Source organism: Pteronotus mesoamericanus, unplaced genomic scaffold (genome assembly GCF_021234165.1).
Source record: "Pteronotus mesoamericanus isolate MK-2021 breed Mesoamerican mustached bat unplaced genomic scaffold, CSHL_Meso_final contig_347, whole genome shotgun sequence".
NCBI lineage: Eukaryota > Metazoa > Chordata > Mammalia > Chiroptera > Mormoopidae > Pteronotus > Pteronotus mesoamericanus.
Genome location: NW_026555137.1, coordinates 2,662,466 through 2,686,283, shown reverse-complemented (window position 1 = coordinate 2,686,283; position 23,818 = coordinate 2,662,466). Strand labels below are relative to the sequence as shown.

The 23,818-nt window shown below is 43.8% G+C and overlaps 1 protein-coding gene across 1 annotated transcript in view; it reads right to left on the bottom strand.

Moving 5' to 3' along the window:
- The window catches only part of KCNT2 (potassium sodium-activated channel subfamily T member 2), a 185,678-nt gene extending 162,318 nt beyond the window's left edge, over nt 1-23,360 (bottom strand). The window contains exon 1 of the mRNA XM_054576572.1: nt 23,105-23,360. Coding sequence (XP_054432547.1) covers nt 23,105-23,199 — 95 coding nt within the window. The 5' untranslated portion in view covers nt 23,200-23,360. The remainder of the gene's footprint in view (nt 1-23,104) is intronic.
- Nucleotides 23,361-23,818: the final 458 nt, after the last annotated feature.

Here is a 23,818-nt window from a genome sequence, read left to right as displayed (position 1 = left end):
TTGGTATTGTGTGTCCATGCTAAAAATTGACCCTGACTGTACGTATGTTAAAACTTGCCTAAAGGAGATAACAGAAGTGAAAAGCCAGGCCCGAGCAAGAGTGCAGTTCAACGCCAGGGATGAAATGGCCCCGTTGCCGCTGCGGTCCTCTTGCTGACACAAGGATGACGTCCTGCTGGGCCGCAGGAGCACGTGCTGACCAGTTTTTAATCTCTTCCTCTGGTGGACGACAAAATGACAACAAATCTTGATTGTAAAACAAGAGAGAAGAGTATGGTCATGACATGTTGTCGAGTGTTCTCAACCTCTGGGCCAAAATTCTGCAAGTTCAACTAATGAAGCTAAGACTCAGAGGGCCTAAGCTTGGGTAGCACAAGCTGATGTGCCAACCTACGGACTGGGACAAGGGAATGAGGGCCTCTCCCGGTGTCTGGGAAGGACGTCGGATCTAGTTAGGAACACACAGAAGGGCCCTTGGTGTCTTCATCATGGCCTTCCGGGAGGACAGCAGAATGAGGGTGTCATGAGGCCAATGAGAGAAACCTGAGCAAGAGGGGTCCAGGGGAGAAAAAGAAACATGCTTTGCTGCCTTGTGAACAAATCTAAGTCACCATCATCTCTTCTGACGGGAGAATTTGGGAGGCAACCTTATTTTGGAATGTGAATGCTTTCCGATAGGATGGATATTACTATTTAAAAGCCTGTTTATTTGATTCGGTGCCATGAGGCATTTGGATGGGCACAGGTAGGCTTTCCAGAAAGCCTGATCACTAGGAAAAGAGAACTTGGCTGGGAAGATGGACGGCCAGGCGCTGTGTAGAATGAGGGAGCGCGTGGGAATCGCCAACCAGAGCTGCTGCCAAGACTCTAGGAATGAGAATGTGCATATGTGATTTTCAGTGGTTGCCTGATGCATGCTGACTCTCTAGCTTCCCAAAAAACTTGTAAGAGGAAGTTCTATTCTATATACTTAAATGGGGATATAAATGAAAAGGTGCTCTAGTCTCTCAGGTATATGTTGATGCTAAGATAAAAGAAAAGAACACACAGAAATCATGAGGAAAAAAATCTCCAGGAACTGTGTGTCTGAGCTACTGTTATCCATAGCAGGCCTTGTCTTTTCAAAACTTTGAAAACTTTGATATTGGTGTTTCATTTCCACAGGAGCACGACCCGAACCTGACCAAATCGTACCTAAGGCAAAGGGTAGGAAATAACTGCTTCTCCTTCACAGACATTTGACCCATCGCATCAAACTTGAAGAATGACTTTAACAATTTTCGTAAAAAAAAGTGACAGTTATGACTAATTTTCAGTTTTAAGAGTAAAATCAAGAAACAACCAAAAGAGAGAACCAATTCTGATACACTTAGAATTCTATGAAAGGACAGAATACAATTCCTAAACATATTTGTATGTGTGTGTGAAATCACTTGGAGAACTTACATCTGAAATCAGCTGTACTTTTTTTTTGGTGGGGGGATGAGCAGAAATGCTGCTTTTTATTTGGTTATAGTCTAGCGCTACATAGTTGTGAAAATTATCTTTTTTTTAAGTTACTGAAGGACAGTTTTGATTTCTAATCAGATGTGGTCAAAATGATCTTAACTTAAATTGATGAGTCACTCTGTAGAACTCAAAGTCAGATTGAAGATTTAATACATGATATTCATATTTTCTTCTAGCTGTTTATCCAGTATCTTTCAGAGTGTTTTGAACACTAAATAATTGATGAGTAAAGAAGGGAGATATGAGGGAGTGAGAAAGAAGCAACTGAACATGCCACCTCAGAACACTGGCTGAAATATTGATAAGGCTCAGTAATTACATCTGACAATTTGCAGTGCTTAATGGAGGAAATGTGAAATCTTTTTCCCCCCAGGAAGCAGTTATTTCATTTATGTTTACTGGTTTCTTTTTTTTTTTTATTTTACTCTTCTTTATTCTATTACAGTTGCCCCAGTTTTCCCCCTTTGCCCTCCTCTGTCCCGCCCCACCCCCCACTCCCATAGGCCATCTGCCCCCTCTTGTCCATGTGTCATTCATACATGTCCTTTGACCAGTTTCTTCCCCTTCTTTCCGCCATTCACTCCCCCCCCCTCCCCTCTGGCAGCTGTCAGTCTGTTCCCTGGTTCCATGTCTCTGATTCTGTTTTGCTCATTAGTTTATTTTTGTTCATTAGGTTCCTCTTATAAGTGAGATCATATGGTACTTGTCTTTCGCCCCCTGGCTTATTTCACTGAGCATAATGTTCTCCAGTTCCATCTATGCTGTTGCAAAGGGTAAGGGCTCCCTCTTTCTTTTCTGCTGCGTAGTATTCCAGTGTATGGATGAACCACAGCTTTTTAATCCATTCATCTATGGACCGGAACTTCGGCTATTTCCAGCACTTGGCTATTGTAAAGAGCATTGCTGTAAACATCGGGTGCATAAGTTCTTTTGAATTGGTGTTTCAGGATTAGTAAGGTATATTCCCACCCGCAGGGCACTGGGGCTCCCTTTTCTCCACAGCCTGGCCAGCGCTTGTTGTTGGTTTGTTAATGGTGGCCATTCTGACGGATGTGAAGTGGTATCTCATTGTGGTTTTAATTTGCATCTCTCTCATGGCCAGTCGTGTTGAGCATCCTTCCATATGCCTGCGGGCCCTCTGTGTGTCCTCCTTGGAGAGGTGTCCGTTCAGGTCCTTTGTCCATTTTTTGATTGGATTGTTTGTCTTCCTGGTGTTGAGTCATATGAGTTCTTTATCTATTTTGGAGATGAAACCCTTGTCTGAGGTATCATTGGCAAACAGGTTCTCCCATAAAGTCAGTTCCCTTTGCATTTTGATGATGGTTTCTTGAGCCCTGCAGAAGCTTTTTAATTTTATATAGTCCCCTTGGTTTATGTTTTCCTTTATTTCTCTTGCCCTAGAAGATATATCATCAAAAATATTGGTATGTGGGATATCTGAAATTTTACTGCCTATGTTTCCTCTAGGATTTTTATGGTGTTATGACTTATATTTAAGTCTTTTATCCATTTTGAGTTTATTCTTGTGTATGGTATAAGTCAGTGGTCTAGTTTCACTTTTTTGCATGCACCATTCCAGTTCTCCCAACACCAATTATTGAAGAGGCTATTTTTAGTCCATTGCATGCTTGTGACCCCCTTGTCAAATATTAATTGACCATAGAGACATGGGTTTATTTCCAGGCTCTCTATTCTGTTCCACGGATCTATGGGTCTGTTTGTATGCCAGTACCAAACTGTTCTGATTACAGCAACCTTGTAGTATAGTTAGATATCAGGTATCGTGATCCTTCAACTTCGTTCCTTCTCAAGATTGCTGTGGCTATTCGGGCTATTTTTGTTCCATATAAATTTTTGACATATTTGTTCTAGACCTGTGAAATATCCCATTGGTATTTTAATAGGCATTGCATTGAATCTATAAATTGCTTTGGGTAGTACGAACATTTTAATGATGTTAATTCCTCCAATCTATGAACAGGGTATATGCTTCCAATTATTTGTATCTTCAGTTTCTTTCTTTAATGTTCTATTATTTTCCAAGTACAGATCTTTTACTTTCTTGGTTAAGTTTATTCCTAGGGTTTTTTTGTTTGTTTGTTTTACTATAGTAAATGAGATTTTTTTTCTTGGTTTCTTTTCCTGAAAGATGATTGTTGGTGTACAAAAATGCCATCAATTTCTGAATATTGACTTCGTATCCTGCTACTTTGCTGAATTCACTTACTAGGTTGAGTAGTTTTTTGGTGGAGCCTATACAGTTTCCCGTGTCTGCAAATAATGACAGTTTTACTTTCTCTTTTCCATTTTGGATGCATTTTATCTCTTGTTCTTGTTTGATCACTGTAGCTAGAACTTCCAGCACTATGTGTCCCATAGGTTTTGGGCTGTTGTATGTTCGTTTTCACCTGTTTCCAGATACTTTTTGATTTCCTTGATCTCATGGTTATCCCATTCATTATTAAATAACCTGTTATTCAGCCTCCAAGTATTTGAATGCTTTTGAGTTTACTGGTTTCTTTTATAAAATATCTTTTCTTTTGAGGTAATTTTAAATTCACAGGAAAGGCACAGAAATGTTCAGGGGCATCTGTGAGCCCCTCACCCCGTTCCCCACCCCCCGCCCCCACCGCCAAATCACGATGTGGCAAAACTCTGGCACAACACAAAGCAGGAGACTGAAACCAGGACAGTCCCAGAGCTCGATTCGTCTGATCCCTGACCATGAGGACTGTTCCTCGACTCTGCTGTTTACAGGCCCACGTCTTCATAGGCAGCAACACTTCTACAGAACAACTGCACCAGGGACCGCGGCCGTGTCCAAGCGTCACAGAATTAGGAGAGTCCAGTGTTAGCCTTTGGTGGTTTCTATTGTTCACTCTGATGGAATATTTTGACAAGCTTGTTCTGGTCCAAATAACTCCCTTTATGTGCAAATTTTATCACAACATTTATCATAATGCCTCACGGTTGCTGAGTGACATGAAGTTCCAAGCAGTGATTTAGGGCCTTTTATATAAATGTTTTTAATGAATCTTAATATCAAAGTACAAAACGGATATGATTATTCTCATTTTACAGTGGGAAGAATGAAAGCTCCCCAGATTAATTAGCTCAAGGCCAGTAGAGATAAAAAGAGCCATATAAGCACAGGTAAATCTGACCCGAAAGCTCGCGTTCTCGGCTTTCCTCCCACTGTATAAAGAAAACGCTGAGATTCAGAGTGTTAAGCAAATTATCCTGGAGACCCAACGGCGATATCACAGGAATCTGAGTGGCTTTTCTATTTGAGGAAAATATGGAGCTCTTTTAGAATGTACAGTAATCACCAATTAAAAACCACTGTCTATCCTGTAGCTTTTACTTCTGACCAAGATGGAGAAGCAGGACCAGAGCCATTCCATCGCTGTTCCGGCAGAACCCCAAGGCGGCGCGGTCGGGGGCGGTATTTCAGGCCAGGAGAAGTCAGCTTTCGTTCATTTACAGACATTTCCTGAACAGAAAAAGAAGTCCCACTCAAACACACACCATCTTCAATTAATCTAAAAAGTATTTGCTAAAAGCCGGCTTTTATAAAAATGCCCAATTTACTTCCTTCTCTTACATATCATTGTGTTTTGAAAGTAAAGTGTTCCATTTTGTTGATCTCTTATGTAAATTATACTAGATGTGTGTGTGAATAGACAGGTAACAGTCGAACAATGGGCATTATGAGTGTTTAAATATTCACACTTAAAAAAAATTAAGTCTCTCTCATCAGAAAATTCCGTGGGAGAACCGGTAATACCACCAGTCCTTCAGGCAAGCTTCCCTTAAAGTTAAAGATGTATTACGTATTTCAAAATCAACATGTATTTACTTAGCATCTACTGATGCCCCTATTTATCAACACTGGATTTGGAGGAAAGAAACCAAAGATCCCTACCCCTGTTCCTTAACATTCCCTTCCTCTAACTTCCTATTACCTTCCGACTCAGCCTGGTGGTCAGCAGGAAGGTCTGAGTCCCTGGCTCTGCCACTTTCTAGCTTTGCCACCATCAGTCAGTCACTTAACCTCCCTACACCTCAGCTTCTTCATCTATAAGATGGAACAATATTATACTTCCCATGGGAGATGCAGTGCATTTAGAAGAATGTCTGGTAAAACGAAATGTTACATAAATGGCCTATTAAAAAGGTCAAGTCCATAAACCGATTTCCACCCCAAGTTCTTAGAGATGGAGGAAATCCTCTAGAGGCAGCTGCAGAGATCTGAGCTGTAAAGTCCAGTTTCCTTGATTCCCTGCACCCTTTTCTTATTATCTTACATTTTCATGGTATTGTAAACTCTAAATGTTTTAAAGAGATAATTAAATTAATTGTGGGCATTCTGGATTGAGGTATCCATTGGACAGCTACGCAGTCATTCATGGGAAGATGTGTGTATAATTTTATAGTTCTGGGTAAAGAAATAAGTCAAAGAGATTTGTATGGCATCAGTATATCATTAAAGTTATTGAAATCTGAATAAAGTAAACTAGAATGAAGTAAGCAATGAAAAGAGGAAAACACCGAGGAAAAACCCTTGGTAAAACATAATTTATAGGAGGAAATAAAAGAAGGGAAATCTGTAAAAGAGAACTAAGAAAAAAATAGACAGGATGTAAAGTAAAGGGGAATGCTGTTGTAGAAACCTAGAGACAGAAGTCTGGAGAACGAGGAGGAGGAGAAGCAGAGGCCATTGCTCAGTGGAATCGGCTCCCGATCATCAGGCAAATGCAGAGAGAGCTCTGTGGAGCAGTGAGACAGAAGAAAGTGCAGGAGATAGAAGAGTAAATAAGAGGCAAAAAAGGAGCAGTGTGTGGCGGTGGGACATGGAGGAACGGAAGGGTTCGAGGTGACCCTGGGCCTGCTGACCGTCGGTAAGGGCGTGGACGGGCAGGGAGGGCCAGCAGTCCCGTAGCAGGTCCTACAGGGTGAGTCAGCAGAACTAAAGCGACCCCGGTCGGGCAAAGGCCCCGGTTTGGCAAAGGCCCCGGTTTACGCGAGGGTGTAAAGGCGGCTGGGCACCAAAGTCATCAAGCTAAAGAACTATCAAGGCAGGGTCTTAAACGGGTTGTTCGCTACCGTAAAGAGTGTGCAAAGGGCTATAGCAGAATCCAAGAGGACAGGATGGACGTGGGCACCCAGGCCCTCCATGAATGAATCCCCGAAAGTGACAAGGGAAAAATCATACATCACAAATCCAGAGAGGTAACGGCCTGAAGTTTGTCCGGACAGCACCGCACCCTCAGCCTGTGGCACGTGGGGGTGCAAATACATGAGAGATGAGCAGTAGTCATGGAGGAGATTCTAGTGCTACAGCTGGGTTCCTATTAAAAGGAGCAAACGGAGAAAACTCTCTTCGAAAAAACTAAGGGTTTGGGACATTTATTTATGATGGTGTAGGAATTCCAGAAGGCTCAGGAGAAAGACGGGTGAGCAGAAAGGACAGATGAATGAACATATTCTCAGAAAATTTTATTATTAAACATTGCTGTGATTAGAAATACTGTTAAAAGAAAAAATCCTGTTAATTTTTTCTAATCAAGTTTTATTTTCATAGAAAATTCATAGGCTTTGCCAGACCAGGAAACTTGGGACTCAGAGTAAAATTAATTGGCTTCAAGAGTCCCAATGAGATTTTAGATAAAGTTCTGTCCAAGTACAAACAAAGTTTATGATTTATTACCCGGTCTAGCATTCAGGAGTCTTTGCTCCATGTCCCAAACAAGACCAACAGCAAGTTTTGTTTTGTGCTGTTCTGTTCTTGCTGGGGAGAGAGGTGTTTTGCAAAGATGGATTCTGGGCACAGAGGGCGCTTCGGCTGTACCTGGGTCCCACAGAGAACTCAGCTCACATGTTCTACTCAGAACAGGGCTCACTGGTGGGTGCAGAGGCAGATTGCTCAGCGTTTGCCAAGCTTCGTTATTGCCAAGTATGAGGACAATCGGAAGTAAAAGGAACTTACGGCCTTGACTGATTTCTTCCGCATTCATCGGATATCTATTTTGATTGTTCAGACCAGGCACCTTTATTTTAACAGTGAATGCTAACAAATTTCTTTTGTCATTCTGCTTGTTCAAGTGGATGGGATGGACTGGCCAATTCAGTGGGAATGACTGAACTACTTATTATGGCCAAGAGGAAGCTAACTAATTCAAAATAAAGCTCATTATAAAGATGACAAAATGAATTTGATAACTTAGGAAGAGCAGAACAACAAAAGGAATGAAATTATTTTAGAACAATTATTTTCTTTTTTCAATAAAAATAAAAAGTCTTTCATTCACCCATCCATTAGATTTATCTATTCAATTCCCTGGACATTGTCTTAATAATTCATGGACTGAGAACAGAACAGCTTATCTGGAGGTTAAGAACTTACAATCTGTAATACACTTCATATTTTCAACTACTTCAGGGTTCATATCTACCAACAATATTTTGATAGGGAAAATAAACACTGATAACACTCACCTTTTTCAGTTCTAAATAAGGGAACCCTTATGCGCTACTTTAAATACGTACATACATCCATTTGTCCTCACATCTTTAGGATCTTCAGAATGACATCTTTTCAGATAATATCTAAACATATGTAAATCCAGAGATATCTATTCTAAGTGCACATAAATCTCAACTCTGTTGCATTCTTAATTATGTAATGAAAAGATCAATCAAGCTTTCAGTTCTCTTCTCGGTACTGGATTTTCTACTTTGTAAATTTACTCAAAGCCCCATGGAATCTTTAAACCATTTATTTAAAATATTAAAACCATGAGCAATATTATTATAAGAATTTAATCATGTGTGGGCTTGGAGTGCTTCGATGCTTGGGGACTCACAGTCTAGGCTTCCCTTGTTACTAGAAGGATAACACTTAGACGCATCAGTATTCTGTTACCATTAACGATGGCAACTGATTTAGCACCATGTCACCTTCTTAACCTGCTGTTGGGAGAACTAACATCCAATTGCCTTTTCTCTTGTGAAACATAAGAAGACAAGCAGGGAGAAACATATACTAAAATTAAAGTTGAGGAAAAACTCTTTTTAAAGCCCTAAGTGGTACAATTTACCATTTCTTCCACTATATCTTACCTACAAACTGCATATTCTTCATGAGTTCTTCCCTTCCTCTTAGCTGCAGTATTTAATTGTGTTCATAGGAGAACACAAGTCTTGTTTTCTGTAAATAATAAAAGCATTCTCTATCTTGGAGCTTGACTCTCTAAAGAACAATCATCATAAAACTGCAAAAGTGGACTCAAGGCTTATGAAACAAAAAAGAGCAATGAATTTGCTATCAAGATACTACTTTTCTCAAAGCTACTGGGTGATGCTAGGTGAAATAAATCAGAGAAAGGCAAGCACCATGTGATTTCACTTAGTTGTAGAATCTAAACACAAACAAACAGGCCCATAGACACAGAGACCAAAACTGGTGGTTTACAGGGGCAGGGGGTGGTTAAGGGTGGGAAAACAAATAAACAAATAAAAACAACTTGATGAAATATCCTGTGTGTGGAAAAACTCAAATGAAACTTTAAGAACTGGCTTATCGTATATTTAAAATGTGTTTCCAAAAATAATTTTTTAAATCATAACAAAAATCAGGTCACATATCATGGATGACTTCTAGAGATGGACTAGATAGCTTAAAATTTCTAACAGACTACTTGTAAAATAACAACAAAAACAACTAACATTTATTTAGCAGTAATTATTACCTAGAGCAGGGCTAACAACTCCCAAGGATTAACTCACCCCCCAATGGCAATGAGAAGATTGTCCTCATCTTGCACAGGAAAACACGGAGAACGACAGAGGTTCAATAGTGGCCCAAAGCTCTGTTGTTTTAAATGCTGAAGGGCAGCAAACTAGCAGTAGGAGTCCCTCGTGAGTTTCTGTCCCCAATAAGCGAGACTGCATTGACATTAAAATTGTATGACCTTTCCCTCTTAATTATTTAATTACATACCATAATGCCACAATTCAAGTATTATCATTTATCAACATTCTGTGTCATTACTAAGATTGCTGAGTGTTATGTTTTCATTTCAGAGCCCTATTACGTGGATGCTTCAAGATTTAGCTCTGTAGGCTTTCATTACAGTAATTTAGAGACACATGTTTATATAAGTATTCAATAGAGAAAAAGTGTTTTTCCTTTTCGTTGCAATTCTAATCTACCATTTTAATTTTTTTTTTAAAGCACTACAAACAGCCTGTAGAGCATGTAACACCAGCAATGATAGTTGCTCTTAGACCATACAGCAGCCTGGTTAAGTGGAACATTATAAAAAATAAAATGAAGGTCCGCCCGGAAAATGAGACTGCGCAGGGTGCCGCGCTGTGGCGCCCTGACGTGCTCCCAGCGCATCCATTCCAGAGGAAAGCCCGCTTAACCCTGAGCAATAACGAAAATAAGGACACAGGACAGCACCTTTCTTGAATGTTTTGCAAGGCACATTAATAAAATACCAGAACATTTGCGCCCTAGCATTTATACCAAATGAGTGATAGGGACTGGCATTGAATGACCACGAGAAACACGAACACACATGGACCCTCGTCCCGCGTTTCCTCACAGCTGACCATGTGGGTGTTCCTCGCCTCCGCCCATTGTGAATGGTGTTTCCCAGGTTTTCATAAAATAGCTTCATGAACTTCTTTTTTCTTTTTCTTTTTTGTGGGGGAGGGGATACCTGTTGATTTTATTTTAATGTTTTTAGCTTCATGAATCTCCCCACTCTCTTTGCCAAACTATTCCACATAGCTCTGACACAATTCCACTAATGCGACAACGTTGATCACGTGACTTCCTTATTCAAAAGCTGCAAACAGTTCCCCACAATCTACAGAAATAAATAATCCAGCTCTTTCACTTGGCAATGTAAGTTCTCCACCCCAGCCACTACTAATATCCATTATTGACCCTCACGTATCCAACGTCGTTTCTAATTTAGTCTCTTTCCTGCATTTTTCCCTAGATCGTGCCCTTTGGATTATGCTCGTGCTGGCCATTGCTACTTTATTTCTAATACATGAATCCCAATATGTAAAGTTTCTGTCTTTTCCCCAAGACGTATTGTCCAGTACTCCCCGCTCCCGCAGTTCTGTGCCTTGTACCGTGTTCTAGTTTACATGAGTTACTTTGTGTGTCTAACTATCCAACGGAACAGAACCTTAAGGATAGTGTCCCCTGTATCACTGAGGTTCCTCTCAGACCGCATCCTGCCTCCTGCGGTAGCAGGAATGAGTTCAATTGGAAGAAAACGTGGGATGCACAGGGGGCTCGCCCTCACTGCGCTGTCAGGGTCTAGTGAAAGGAGGCATGACTTGGAAGATGCCGGAAGAAGAACAGAATCAGCAAGTCAGAGCAACTTTATAGTGAACATTGTAATGGGCCTTTTGAGGCACACACCTAATTATCCACGTCTGAAGGTGATTCGTGTCTGGCTCTCTCCCACCTGCCATGCGGTGAAACGCGGCAAATTTACAAAGATGTATTTCAAGCTTCTTCCTAGTACTTAGGGAGTGATGTTGAAGCAGAAGGGGTCGCTCATTGCAACAAAAACAAACAGCTCAGGATCTAACCTGGTAAACAGAATAATACCAGGAATGGACATGTTTTAGAACAACATGCCTTCTTCTACTCAAAGACTTTGGAACATGTGTAAATGACAGTCATGATCACATTTTACGTTTTATTTATTACTCAAGAAAATCATTCTATTTATACTCAACACTGCAAAATTAGGCTTTCTCTCCTGTTCCTTATTAAGAGAAAATTTTTACAGGATTTAAGACAAAACAATAATTGCTTCTGTCGGTCCAATGCCGTCAGCGCTGCCCCTGCCGCCTGTCCGGTCTGAGCTGGGGCCGTGGCTCCAGCCGACCCCAGGCGCCTGCGGCCAGGGCGCTGCTGGCTGCCCCGCAGGGTGATGGCCCTCCCAGCGGCTGCCTCGGGAGCTTCAGAATTGCCCCTCACAGTCATTGGAACCGTCACAGGGTGGATGGACTGTGGGCTGATGCATGCCCTGCGTGGCCACTTCGAAGGAAAGCCCCGTGTGAGTGTTAAACGAGACATGGCACCCGCATTTTCAAGTCAGAATATCCCATCGTGCCTGGAGCTAGAGTGAGCTTTAGAAAATGACTGTTTCCATGGGCAAAAAAGTCTCGAAATGACACTTATTTATGCCATAATCATGTGTGCGTGTGGTGCACATATATATTCATAGCTGCGACTTTTTTTTAACTTTTAAAATATCTCCTTTATATTACAGAATTAAATTCTTGGAGCCCCTGTCTAAACCACTTGTATTAAAAAAGGCAGGAGGATCCAAAATGCAGTGAAGATGTCGCTTTTCCCCCCTGGAGTAGTTAATATATTATCCCTAAAAGAACATGTAATTATAAAATATAACAACAAGTAAAATATATGGAATAGCCTGAGTGAGTTCAAAGACTTCATCAGCAACTCTGGGCCTGTGTCCAGTTTTGGGCCCAGCCATGAAGGAGGGGTGAGAGGGAGGGACAGCCACATGACGCCCTCACATCACGGTGTAATGAACCCACGCCAAGGCTACGAAGCGGGAAAGAGCGCGTGAGATGAGGGGCGATTGCGTCCCAAAACTCAGTGTAGAAAGAGTTAAGGAAGGAGCCGATTGATGAAGAGGATTGAAGACCGTGCTCAGCAGTTTAAACTTCATGCCATAAGCATTAGTGACGTCGCATGGGCTTTAAAACACGCGTAACACAGGGGAACATCACGCTAGAGGAGACGCGGCTTGGGTTGGCCGTGGCGGGTGATTGCGCGCGGGCGCGTAGAAGAGACCGGGGACAACGAGGTGCGGCAACAAGCGCAGCCCGTGACTTCACTAACAAAGGAAATCCTACCGAGAGAAAATACGCGGAGGTCGCAAACTCACTAAGAGAGCCAGCCGAGAAGGGTAGAACAGAACTGCTGTCAAGCTTTGAAATGGAGAATTGGGGAGGGTTATAGTGATACTGGTGGTGGTAAGTAATTGGAAAAGATGTTCTTGTTCAAGGCTGTTCATCTTATATCAATTACTTAGCAACCAGGAGTCTGCATTAACATAGTGCTTAAGGCACTATCGCTCTCTGTATATAGAAGTATATAGGGCTACATAAATAATTAAACCCAGGATGCTTATGAAGTCTTCATAGAATGTTCAATTGTATGATGGTGACTTTTGGCATCTGTGGGAAAAGAAAAGAAATGAATTAACCAAATATCAGGGAGGAGGTGAGAATAGCCACAGGCTGGTTTTGGGGTTAGAATCCTTGTAATTTGTCCATAAAAAGACAGCTGTGTTAGCCTCCGTTGACTGTACTTATACTTTAGGTTCATAATATGGACTCTAATTCTAAACTCTTTCATTATTAATTCCTAGTCAAAGTCACTGACATAAAATACATTTTTAAGGACGATTACATGCAAGAGTCCTAACCCATCAGTAACCTCACGCGTGCTTTTTTTGTCTGTGATACATCTGAAATACATGGTTATGTCCCGTGGATCTACCCGACGTGAACAGTGCTTTCCAGCTGTCTCAGCCTGTGGCAGCCTTAGTGGCCAACGTCCTCGGAAACTTGCCAGGTTTATGACGGACGGTGGGTGAACACAGGGCGCGCTAATGGCAGGCCCTGGGGAGCGGCGTCCCTCCCAGCCGAACACGAAGGCAGGCTGCTTGTCTCCCGCACGACCGGCTGCTTTCTCGTCTTCGTGACTGGCTGCGTCCTCTTCGCTCTCGCCCACCCGGTGGCCACTCGGTGACTGGGGAGGAGCTCCTGGGATTCACCGTGCGCGCGGCCACCTCTACACCGCGTGCGGTCCCCTCCCCCCCACCCCCACCTGTAGCTCTGCGGCGTTTGCTGCTGCTTTCCCGCTGTCGCACGCATTTCTGTGAACCACTGCCAGTCTCCCTGGGAACAGAAGGAACGTGCCCATGCGTGGGGCTGCGTGTTAAACCCTCAGTCGAGTTTCTTCACATTATCTCATTTAAATCCCATCTCTCTCTCCAAGAGAGTTTTCATTAGCACCAGTGCAGTGGTTGAGAAAAAAAGAGTTTCGTGCAGGTACGAGCACCTTAGGAAAATATAAGTAGGAATCCCTAAAGTTTACTGAGAAACATGAGGGGGAAATTCAGCCATATGGAAAGATAATTGTTGCGTATTAACTGAAGTAGCCAAGAGCTGGTGGATGGAGGACCCTGGCCAAAGCTTCATTTCAGGACTCTTGCAAGTTACTTACAGGATCTTATAGGATGATCGTTTGATTCCATATGCTCTGGCTTTGGTAGGTAGGCAGATACATAGACAGATACAGAGATCCATAAATAGACAGGTAGGTAAACTCTCTGCATTAGTGTTTTACTAATTTCCTCTTTCAGTCCACTCACTCCAGGCTGGCAAAAGAGCAACGCTCTGGATCCCGAGGGAAAAGGTTGTTTTCTCCCCGCCATATATCGCCAGCCCCCAGCACCCCAGGCCCCCGGCTCTGAGCCGTCGCTGCGACCAGCCTGGGGGGTGGCGCGGAGGCCCTGTGGCTTCTCCACCTTCGAAGCCTCCCCGCCGGGCGGCCGTTTGTCCCTTCTGTCCTGTAGTGGCATTCAGTCCATTTGTCTGGGTTATAAACCTGGTTGGTAGGCACGATGATTAGATTCTGGGTCTGCCTAGTTAATTATGTAACTTGGGACAAGTTACATATTTCTGTAGGTTGGGTCATTCATCTGTGAAAAGGGGGAAAATACAGAATTCCTCAGAGCTGGTGCGCGGACGAACTGAAACAATACAGCTAGCACGCCCAGAGCAACGTGTGGCACCTATTAAGCTCTTGGTGAGTGTTTTAAGTTAAGTACTACATTCAATAGCATCATCTACGTTCACCTTATCTTGCATGTGTTCAGCAGAAAGAGGTAAAACAGCCAATGTCCTCACCACACGGCGTGATAGTGACTCACGTCGTTGCCATCCTCTTGCTGACACTTGTCCAGCTTACTGATGCCCCTGATTCCTACATCACGGGGTATTTCCACCGTGACAGACCTGAGACAGCAGACTGTCCCTATGAAACCACACACCTGGTCCCACTGTTAATGCCTGGCTGTTTGCAACATGTGGACAGTCTACAAGGTTTCCTCCGGGCAGTTCAGCGAGGTTGAGGTGGGATCACCCGCTCTTATCCCCACCACACAGCCATTTACAAAATGGGCTCAGTGTGCCCTACTCATACCAATTCATCACCATAGTTCAAAGTCCAGGGCTGGGAAGCCAAGAACAAGGAACCCTTTCTTTCTCACATGCACTGTTTTGGGGCTTGTGAACAACAGCCGTTTCTTATACGTATTTACGTGCTGTGAAAATTGGAAGTAATGCAACTCTGAGTTGAAGGAATGCACACGCAGGAGGAAGACTCTGTGACGGTCGCGGCATAAGCACCGGAGTGCTGAGGGTTGGCCACGGCCCAGCTCCAAAGACGGGTCCAGGGGACACTCTGCACATGAGGGGGCAAAGGTCTGGGGACTTCTCGGCCAGCCACTGTCCCTTAAAGACCAGCCATGCTCAACAGTCTGCATTTTTTGTTTTCCTGCAAAGCTTCTATTTGCAGATGCAGATGAATATGATCAATCCAAGACAGTACTGTGGCAAAAGCCCCAACTGTCTGCGGTCCCGCTTTTGGATGGGCCCTCTTCTTCCCCGCCCTGGGCCATTTCGCCCCTGTTCCTTTCAGGCAACGAGGGCTTCTCAGCCTCTAAACTCTTCACTTCTCAACTCTAAACCCGCCTCCACTTCCCTCCAGAGGGGACAAATAAACCCCATACTGCTGGTCCTCTGAACTAGTTGACACAGGAAGGTTTATTTTTCCAAATATGTGCGGTGGCTCCTCTTCCACTTGAAATTGCACTGACGTCTTAGACTGTTTAAGAGTCTGTTCGAGTTGTATCTAGTTATTGAGGAGTCGGGGTCAGAAATTTCAAGCCCTCTCTTCTCCCCTGAGATGGTTAGACACAAAGGACCCAATGACATTTTTACCGTGTTCTCTTGCCTTCAAGGAGCCTGGGTTTTTCCTTATGTACCTCAGGCGATCAAACATCTCCCTGGCTCAGGTCATCGGAAGCCCAGATGCTGGTACAAATTACGAGGCCAAACGTCATGAACAGAGCTTCCGAGTTGGCAGTGGTGGCACGCAGGGATCACGGGGCAGCGTGGCCCTCGTTCGGAGCGCATGAGTGCGCCACTAAGAAAGCGACAGTGACGTAACACGTGACGTTAGGAAAGCTGTACCTATGAGTGATTGTTCCAGGCAACAGAAAACTAGTAGTGAGGTTTGGCCGAGAAAGTCAAGCTAAGGATTGTAACAAGTGGCAAATTTCTTGGTGTCTCTGTGAATTAGAATGAAGCACAATAATCATGATTTTTAAGTAGATATTACATATATTTAATATGATTGTTATCAAATGTTGGGGAGACTGAAAATATTTTATATTTTCTTTTACTGGAAGAGTAAGATATGCCTCTCTATTCAGTCTGTATTGTTTGTTTGTTTATAATGTTTGGCCGTTTGCTTAAAATGTTAGGAACCTTACATGATACCACCCCTGGCACCAGAAAAGAGTTTTGGGCCATTTACCAAGTCCGCTCGAGCCGGGTGGGGCTGTCCACAGGAGGGGGGCTCCCCACAGGAGGGGGGCTCCCCACAGGAGGGGGGTTTCCACAGGAGGGGGGCTCCCCACAGGAGGGGGGCCTCCCGCCCCGCCTTCACGGGTATTCCCTGCTGCACAGTGCGCCCACCAGCGCCGGGTTTGTACTGAATGGGAGATTTCTGTCACGGTTCCAGATGTAGTCCTTTCCTCTCGTTCTGTTCTCTTAAATTGCAACTTGATTGCTGTCTGATGATTAAGATCCTTGAGAACAAAATAATTGGTTTTTTCCCATGGCCCATAAAAAAATAAAATCCTCTATCTACTCAAGGTTTGTCAAAGACTAAAAGTAACTGTCTTTCTGGATCATTACCTATTGTTTTGCTTACTTTTACAGAGAAATTTTTAATTGGCAATTTAAAACTCAGAAAAAGCGTTAGTTAAAAAACACCTTGATTGAAGGTGTGCAATAAATATGGCACAGAAGAGACCACGCCAGTTTAATTTCAAACTAGAAATATATAAAGCCACTGGGTAAATTTCGCTGTGGAAAAAATATTGCTTTTTGCTTCATTTACTAAAGGTAACTTAGACAACAGAAGTCAACATTGATAGTTCATAAATATACTTATAAAAACCAATGAACCATCAATGACAGAATGATTTATGAACATATAAAATATTTTAATAAACAAGAACATGATTTGAAAAAAGCCAATAAAAATACCACATTCACCATTAACAACAGCAAAGAGCCAAAGTCATGGCCTAGCTACTGGTCCGTGTTACAACTCAACATACTGTTAGTCCAATTTTTTTGTACCGATAACAAAGACCGAGCTATGAGTGTGCAGCCTTCATTTGTATTATTTCTCATATCATCCTTCAAATCTATTTTTGCAGAAACTGAATTAGATTAATAAGAGAAGGGGAAAGGATGCCAATTTTGATAAATCAGGTTTGCCAAAGTCATTTTCTTGGTCATCTATGTGGAAATGTGGTTTGTACCCATCCTCGAGACTACTTGACACTGCAGTGGAAAAACTGGTTAGCAGAAAGTTCAATCTAAAATGTCACGACCTTATGTGACGCACTAAATGACTGCATCCCAACTTCCCTTGTCCAAGACATGCTATCTGTAAAGGTACTTTGAAAAGTTAGAAGTGTAGTATTAACAGGAGACTTTTATTAATGCGTGACCATATTCAGGAAGTGGATCGACGAGAGTGGGTAAATGGAATCCAATTTTAAAAACAAAGTCTTAAGTAATTTGAAAAGCTATATTTCAGTTTTATTTATAAGAGCCAGTTAAAAGGAAGGCATCATAGATATTTTTATATAAAATATTAAAGTTTGAGTTCTTGATAATTATTATATACTTCAATAGTAGGTCTTTTTTTTTTTTTTTTTTTTTTTTTTTTTTTTTTTGCCTTGTTTGTGGAGATTTTCTCTGCTATAACAGCTAGTACTAAGAAACACAGCTTGGCTGGGTCTCCCTCTAACAATAAATGCTTATGTCTTTTTTATAGCTATTTCACATGCATGGTTGATTTCAGTAAAAATAACACTTCATTCTTTACTACCCTGAACTTAAAAACTTAGAATAAATCCTTACATTAAATAGCTACTTTTCAGAACAATATGTAATTTATTAAGGGTGATAAAGTTGGCAAATTATGTAAATGTGTCATCTGCCAATCCAAAACCTACTCTTCCAATTTAATGTCCCCAATTTAATTTTACATAAAGTAACATATCTGAATGGTAAGATATCTAAAATTACACATACTCCAAAAACTATCTAAATGTGTCCCCTATTTTATAAATACTTCTTAAACCATTAATTGATTGAATTGTACTCTGTCCAAATCCTTTTATGTTTTCAGTTACTGCAATACATTAGGTGACATGCATTGCTTCTAAATGCAACCTATAAATTATGAAAGATATATTTAAAATTAATGGAGTTGAAATGACTGAACAGATACTTAAAAACTAGAATGGTGTTAATTAAATAAATGGCCTACTTCTGCATGACTGCAACTGAGAACTGTCCATTAACAGTAATTTATCCACAGTTGTGATAATTTATCCACATCAAGTACATTGTGTTCCAAACTTTAAAATGTCTAAATGTTGATGGGGGATGTGAAAGCCTTGTTCTAACTATCTGAAGGGAGTTAAAACCTGACAGTTACCATGTTTAACTTCTGGAGAAGAGTCTACATCTTTATGGTTTTATGAAACTTAGAAATATTCAAACAGACGCCTGTTGCACAGCGGGCAATGAGAGCTCAGCCTCACTAGAGTCGAACACAAAAGCAATTCTTCATATTACAGAACGGCTTCCGCACACAACCAGTTCATTCCATCGCTCGTCAACGAGCTTCAGTCAAAGAGTAACATTGGAGGGACTAACTATTCTAAATATTAGGATCAAAATATATCGAATACTTTGATCGCTACTATATGTTCAAGCAAACACTGACTATCCAATTTACAATAGTTCATGATCTTTTGGACAGTTTTAAAATGGAAATTTTGCAAAGGCATCCCCATCACATAGTCCCATCAATATTCTGGGGGGAAATTCACCTTTAATTATCTGTGTATACACCTCCTGAGCAAGCACTGTCTCATATGCTTTCATATATATTTTTTCCCAAAACCTAACTCAATAAGGGCCTGCAATGTACCATACATTCAAACATTAGCTGAAGGAATAAACGACCATTAAAGAACTATTGTGCCAACCATTTAAATTAGATTTGTGTGTTTTATTCAGGATACCAAAGAAATAAACGTGCATCGCACATACAGAAGATGTCCCTAAGGCATGAGCGCCGCTGTTATATAGCCACTCTCGAGTTTATTTCATGGCTCCCAGAACTAATGTCACTCGTGCGCTTAAAGTACCTGCACGCTATATCTGTTTCCTTGTCCTACTCAGAAACACACGTCAGAATACACACAAAGGAGAGGTAATTAGGTAAGGATGGCACCGATACATACGTTACGCATATATGACACAGGCATGCTGTATTTCATAGAGAGTATATGTCTATTATATATACATTATATATAGTCACACCCACATCATAAAGGATATACTTTCTGGGGAATGCGTCCCGTTAGGCAGTTTTGTCGTTGTGTGAACATCGCAGCTGCGCTTCCACGCACCTAGACCGTCTGGCCTGGGCCCCGGCTGCACGCCGGCGCAGCAGGTCACAGTGCCAGCAGCGTGAGAGTAAACCGAGCCCCGGGGAACTGACGGATCATCTAGAGACTCCGTACACGCAAGACGCAGGAGGCTGCTGCTGGCAGCACACAGCAGCCTTTCACAGCCAGCGTTTTTAAGGAAAAGAAGGACCCCCTAAAGTAGCGATCAAAAGTACAGCAGAGCAAATGCACAAACCAGGAACGTAGTGGCTCCTGGCCGTTATCAAGTATCACGGGCTGTACCCGACGGCAAGCGGCGCTGCGCTCTGCACCCCGGGCAGCGCAGCGGGCCACGTGCGCTGTGCGGGGACATTCTGACGACTCTGCGTCCCTAGATGATAGCGTTCTTCTGCTCCATTACAATCTCATGGGACCGCCGTAGGTATGCGGTCTGGGGTTGACCAAAATGTTAGTTATTATTCAGCATGTGACTGTCCAGATACCTGTGCACTGCGAGTGGGCGTCTCCCTACCGAGCGGTGGTACAGAGGAAGCTTCAGTGAACCGTCTACGCCAGGTTAGCTCACTAAGGGTCACCGGTGTGGAGTGCACGCTTTCTGTGTCCTGAGAAGCCACCCACTGAGGTTCTCCCTTTAACAACACCCTTCACCCATCAGTCAAAGGCCTCCCTCGTTTGCTGTGCTGGTCACCCGGGCTGGACGGAGACTAATTGGAAAACCCTTAACGTGAAAAGCAAGGCAGAACGGTCCGCTTCCCGTCATCTCTCCCACCGTCATCTCCAGAACGAGATGCTAGAGACAACGCCACCTCGGTTCAGATTCTCCCAGGAGCAGATCTGGCGAGGACTGGCGAGGATCTGGGAAGTGACCCAGAAAACACCAGCACGGGAACAGGGGAGAGGAAGCCAAGAACGTTCACAGCATCAAGCCGGTCGGCACCGTGGGCGAGGGGGAGCTCAGCCCCACCGGACCGTGCAGAGTGGCTTCCCAGTTCTGCCAGCCGGGCGCTAGAAGCTGCGGTCACACTCCTGCTGGTCCGCAGGCACTTCCGGGCGCCCCCAAGGCCAGGGAAGAAAAAGACGAAAACAAAAGTCTCAGGCAGAGGGTGTGTCTAGAAACCAGCACCCAAGCCACCTGCTCTGTCTACCAGCTCCTCCACGAAGAACCTCCCCTCAACTCTGGGAATGGAGGCCCCAAAGGGGGCTGAGCACACCCACTGGCTCCTGGGACTTCAGGGCAAAGGGGCGCTGTGGCCACCGCGCGGACAAAGGAGATGGCTCTGCTTACTGCATATCAATTTTGGATTGTGAAGAAAACTAAGAGAGACTTGCAAACTGCAACTCAGAAGGGAACCAACATTTCATGAGCAACTAAGCCACGCTCAGTACTGACAAATAATTCTTACCGATTCTAATTCCTTCCGTGGGAAGAACTTCGGAGCTTCTTGAGGAATTTGAGTGGCAAAGAACTGAGCCCAAGTGTCATCTTTACATTTATATGATACAGTACAACGAGAAGTACTTCATTTCTTGGAAATTTAACGTCTCATTCCTTAAAAGAATTACCCACTATTCAGAGTGCTGAAGATTGAGACAATGTATAACATAAGTTATCATGCATACATATTTACATATACACACACATACATACACACGTGTGCAGATATAGATGTAAATATATAACACACAGCACCCGCCAGGACGTAGTGCTGACTCGCAGATAGTTTTGTACCGTAAAGAAGTTCAATTACTGAATCTCTTCATGGCTGAATGATTTGCCCAAAGTCACTCAGCTGGCGAAGAAATAAGCAGAGGTCCTGGATCCCTATCCCTCAAAGGATCTTATCGTCAAAGATGGACAACAAATGGCCCAACACTATATAAATATTAAGTTTTCATGAAGCCACAAAATTAGCCAAATCTTTAAGAATAGATGAGCAACATTTTTTAATACTTCACGTTGAGAGTAAACATGGCCATTTTTAAAGATGAAGTTGGGCCAGCATAACCTTTATTATAATAGATATCATAAGTAAATGTGCAGAACTTTTTTTTTCCAAAATAGCAGCGGCTCTTCTAGGCAGCATCCAGCTAACCAAATTCTCAGTAACTGGCAGCCATCCGCAGCATCCTCAGAAAACTGACAGCAACCACATAGACGATTAACACCTTGGATACAACATTAAAAAGCAAACAACGCCACCATCACCAAGTCCCCTGTATGTACTGAGCCAACCCCAAACTTTCTACACAGAAGAGAGGGTTTCTATTCCACGTGAAGAACCTCCCATCCTCCAGTAAGGAAGACAGAGCGCATCACCATGAGCACTGACGTTGAGGAGCTGCTTAACCAGGTAGATACAATTCATCTCAGTGCTCACCGGCACTGAACGTGCATTTAAATATTCTTTTCTTTCTGTTCTTTCTACCTTCACACCTTACTTCCCAAGCCTCCTGGTAAAGTGGTATCCATTCTTTTAATCCTAAACCAATATGTGTCTTTGCCTAAAAAGAAGAGATTGAGTTGAGCTCCTACCCTCTGCAAAGCACCCATAACCCTTTAAATGACTGATATGAGACCAAACAAGAAGTCAGCCACTGATGCCTAAGATATAACCCCCCCGTGAGGAGGAACAGGAGTTGATATTGGGGGCTGAGAGGAAAGGAGGGATGGGACTGCCCAAGGTTGAGTGAAGAGATTTTTTTAATCAGACCAGTAATGGATCTTTCATGTAATTAAAATGCAGCGTCAATAGCAAAGTGAACTTCAAGGGAACATTTCAATTGAATTGAGAGCCTCGTTCGCATATTATTTCAAAACGCGGAAGTGTGGCATGTGCTACATGAAATGACGATGCCAGAAAATACTGAATTCAATGAAACATAAAATATGTTCTTTAAATCACGAGACAGAGCTAGCCAGAGGGATTTCAGAAGTTTCAGCAAAGCAACGATGCTATAGAAAAATCACATGAGCAATGTTTTGCTAATAATGAATATTCCAGTTTTGAAACATGTCTTAATTTTGTGACACATATATACTATTTAGCTAAAAAAAAAAAAAAAAACCAACAACAAAAAACCTCGATTATGAAAAGATCGGATCATTCCCTACAAACACCACCATTACTACTATTAATAACAGTCACAGATGCCTGGTCAAAGTGAGTCTTTTCAACGGCAAAGGTTGTCATGTTCACGAACCACCTGTTACGTTATTTAAATCAACTGTCTACCTGCAGCACTAAATGTTCACAGCGCATAAAATGCCCGGTGGCGGCGACCCCAGATCAGGACCACGCTGCCTGGCTGCGGGGGCTCAGGAGATTGAAGTTTCTCCTCCGCCCGCTCAGCCAACCCGAATACATGTGCGACCGCGATTGCCAGCACCTAAGGGGGCAAAAGGGAACCCCGGCACCCATCTCGCGTGCCACTCGGGCGTTTCGTACCTCGGCTACCAGCCTCACACACGCCCTGGGGAAAAACACGCGGACAAGAATGAGCATCACAGAAAGGAGTAAATCCACAGCAGGGACAGGGAGGTGGGAAGGGAAGGAGATCCTTGTCTGTGGCAATGTTTCCATGGAGTCAAAATGGAGAGACAGACCAGCGTCCCTTGTGCGGGCTCCCCGCTGCGGGCTCCGGGGCCTCCCCTCCCGCCTCCCCCCAGGCTGCCCGCCTGTCTCGGCTCCAGCCAAACCGAGGGGCCCCCGCCCCGCATCACTCACCTGTCGTCGTTCTGCCATCCTTGGTCCCCCAGCAGCAGATCCCGGAACCGGTACCTGGGAGGCAGAGGGGGCACTTCGCTCTCCAAATCGACCATCCCTCCTCCAAGAGCGGGGGGCACGGACCGCCGAGGCGAGGAGGGAGGCAGACGGGGAGTGTTTCGGAGCCCCGGGGAGGGACGACGGAGGCGCGGTGGCCTGGGCAGGGGACAGAAAGGGGTAAGGGGCCTGGAGGGGGGAGGGTCCGCTTGGAGCCGGAAGCCCAGGCTGCAGGGGGCTGGCCCCTCTCTCCCTCCGGAGTAGGATGGGGATGATGCAAACCCAGCCCAGGAGCAAAAGTCTGGCTCCGACCAGAATCTCCGCTGCCAAGGAACCGCCCCCGGGCTCGGCACCGCCTCTGGTTCCCCAGGACTCGGGGGAGGCGGGAATGCAAAAGTAACTTCTTTGGGGAGGGGGAGGCGGGGGCGCGGTGCCTGGAAAGAGGGGACTTGGTGGGAGTGCGTGCCCGGGGATGCTGAAGCGCGACCCCGACAGGCAGCAGGTGCACCGGGCGCTCAGGTCCCTGGGCCTGGGTCCCCGACTCCGCCGCGGCCACGCCTTCCGAGGTCTGAGACGCCCCCTCATTTGCATAACACGGTGTGACGCACGGAGGGGCCTCGGGGAGGACCAATGGGGGCGCGCTTAATTAGCGGGCTCGCGGCTCCAGACCCTCCGCGG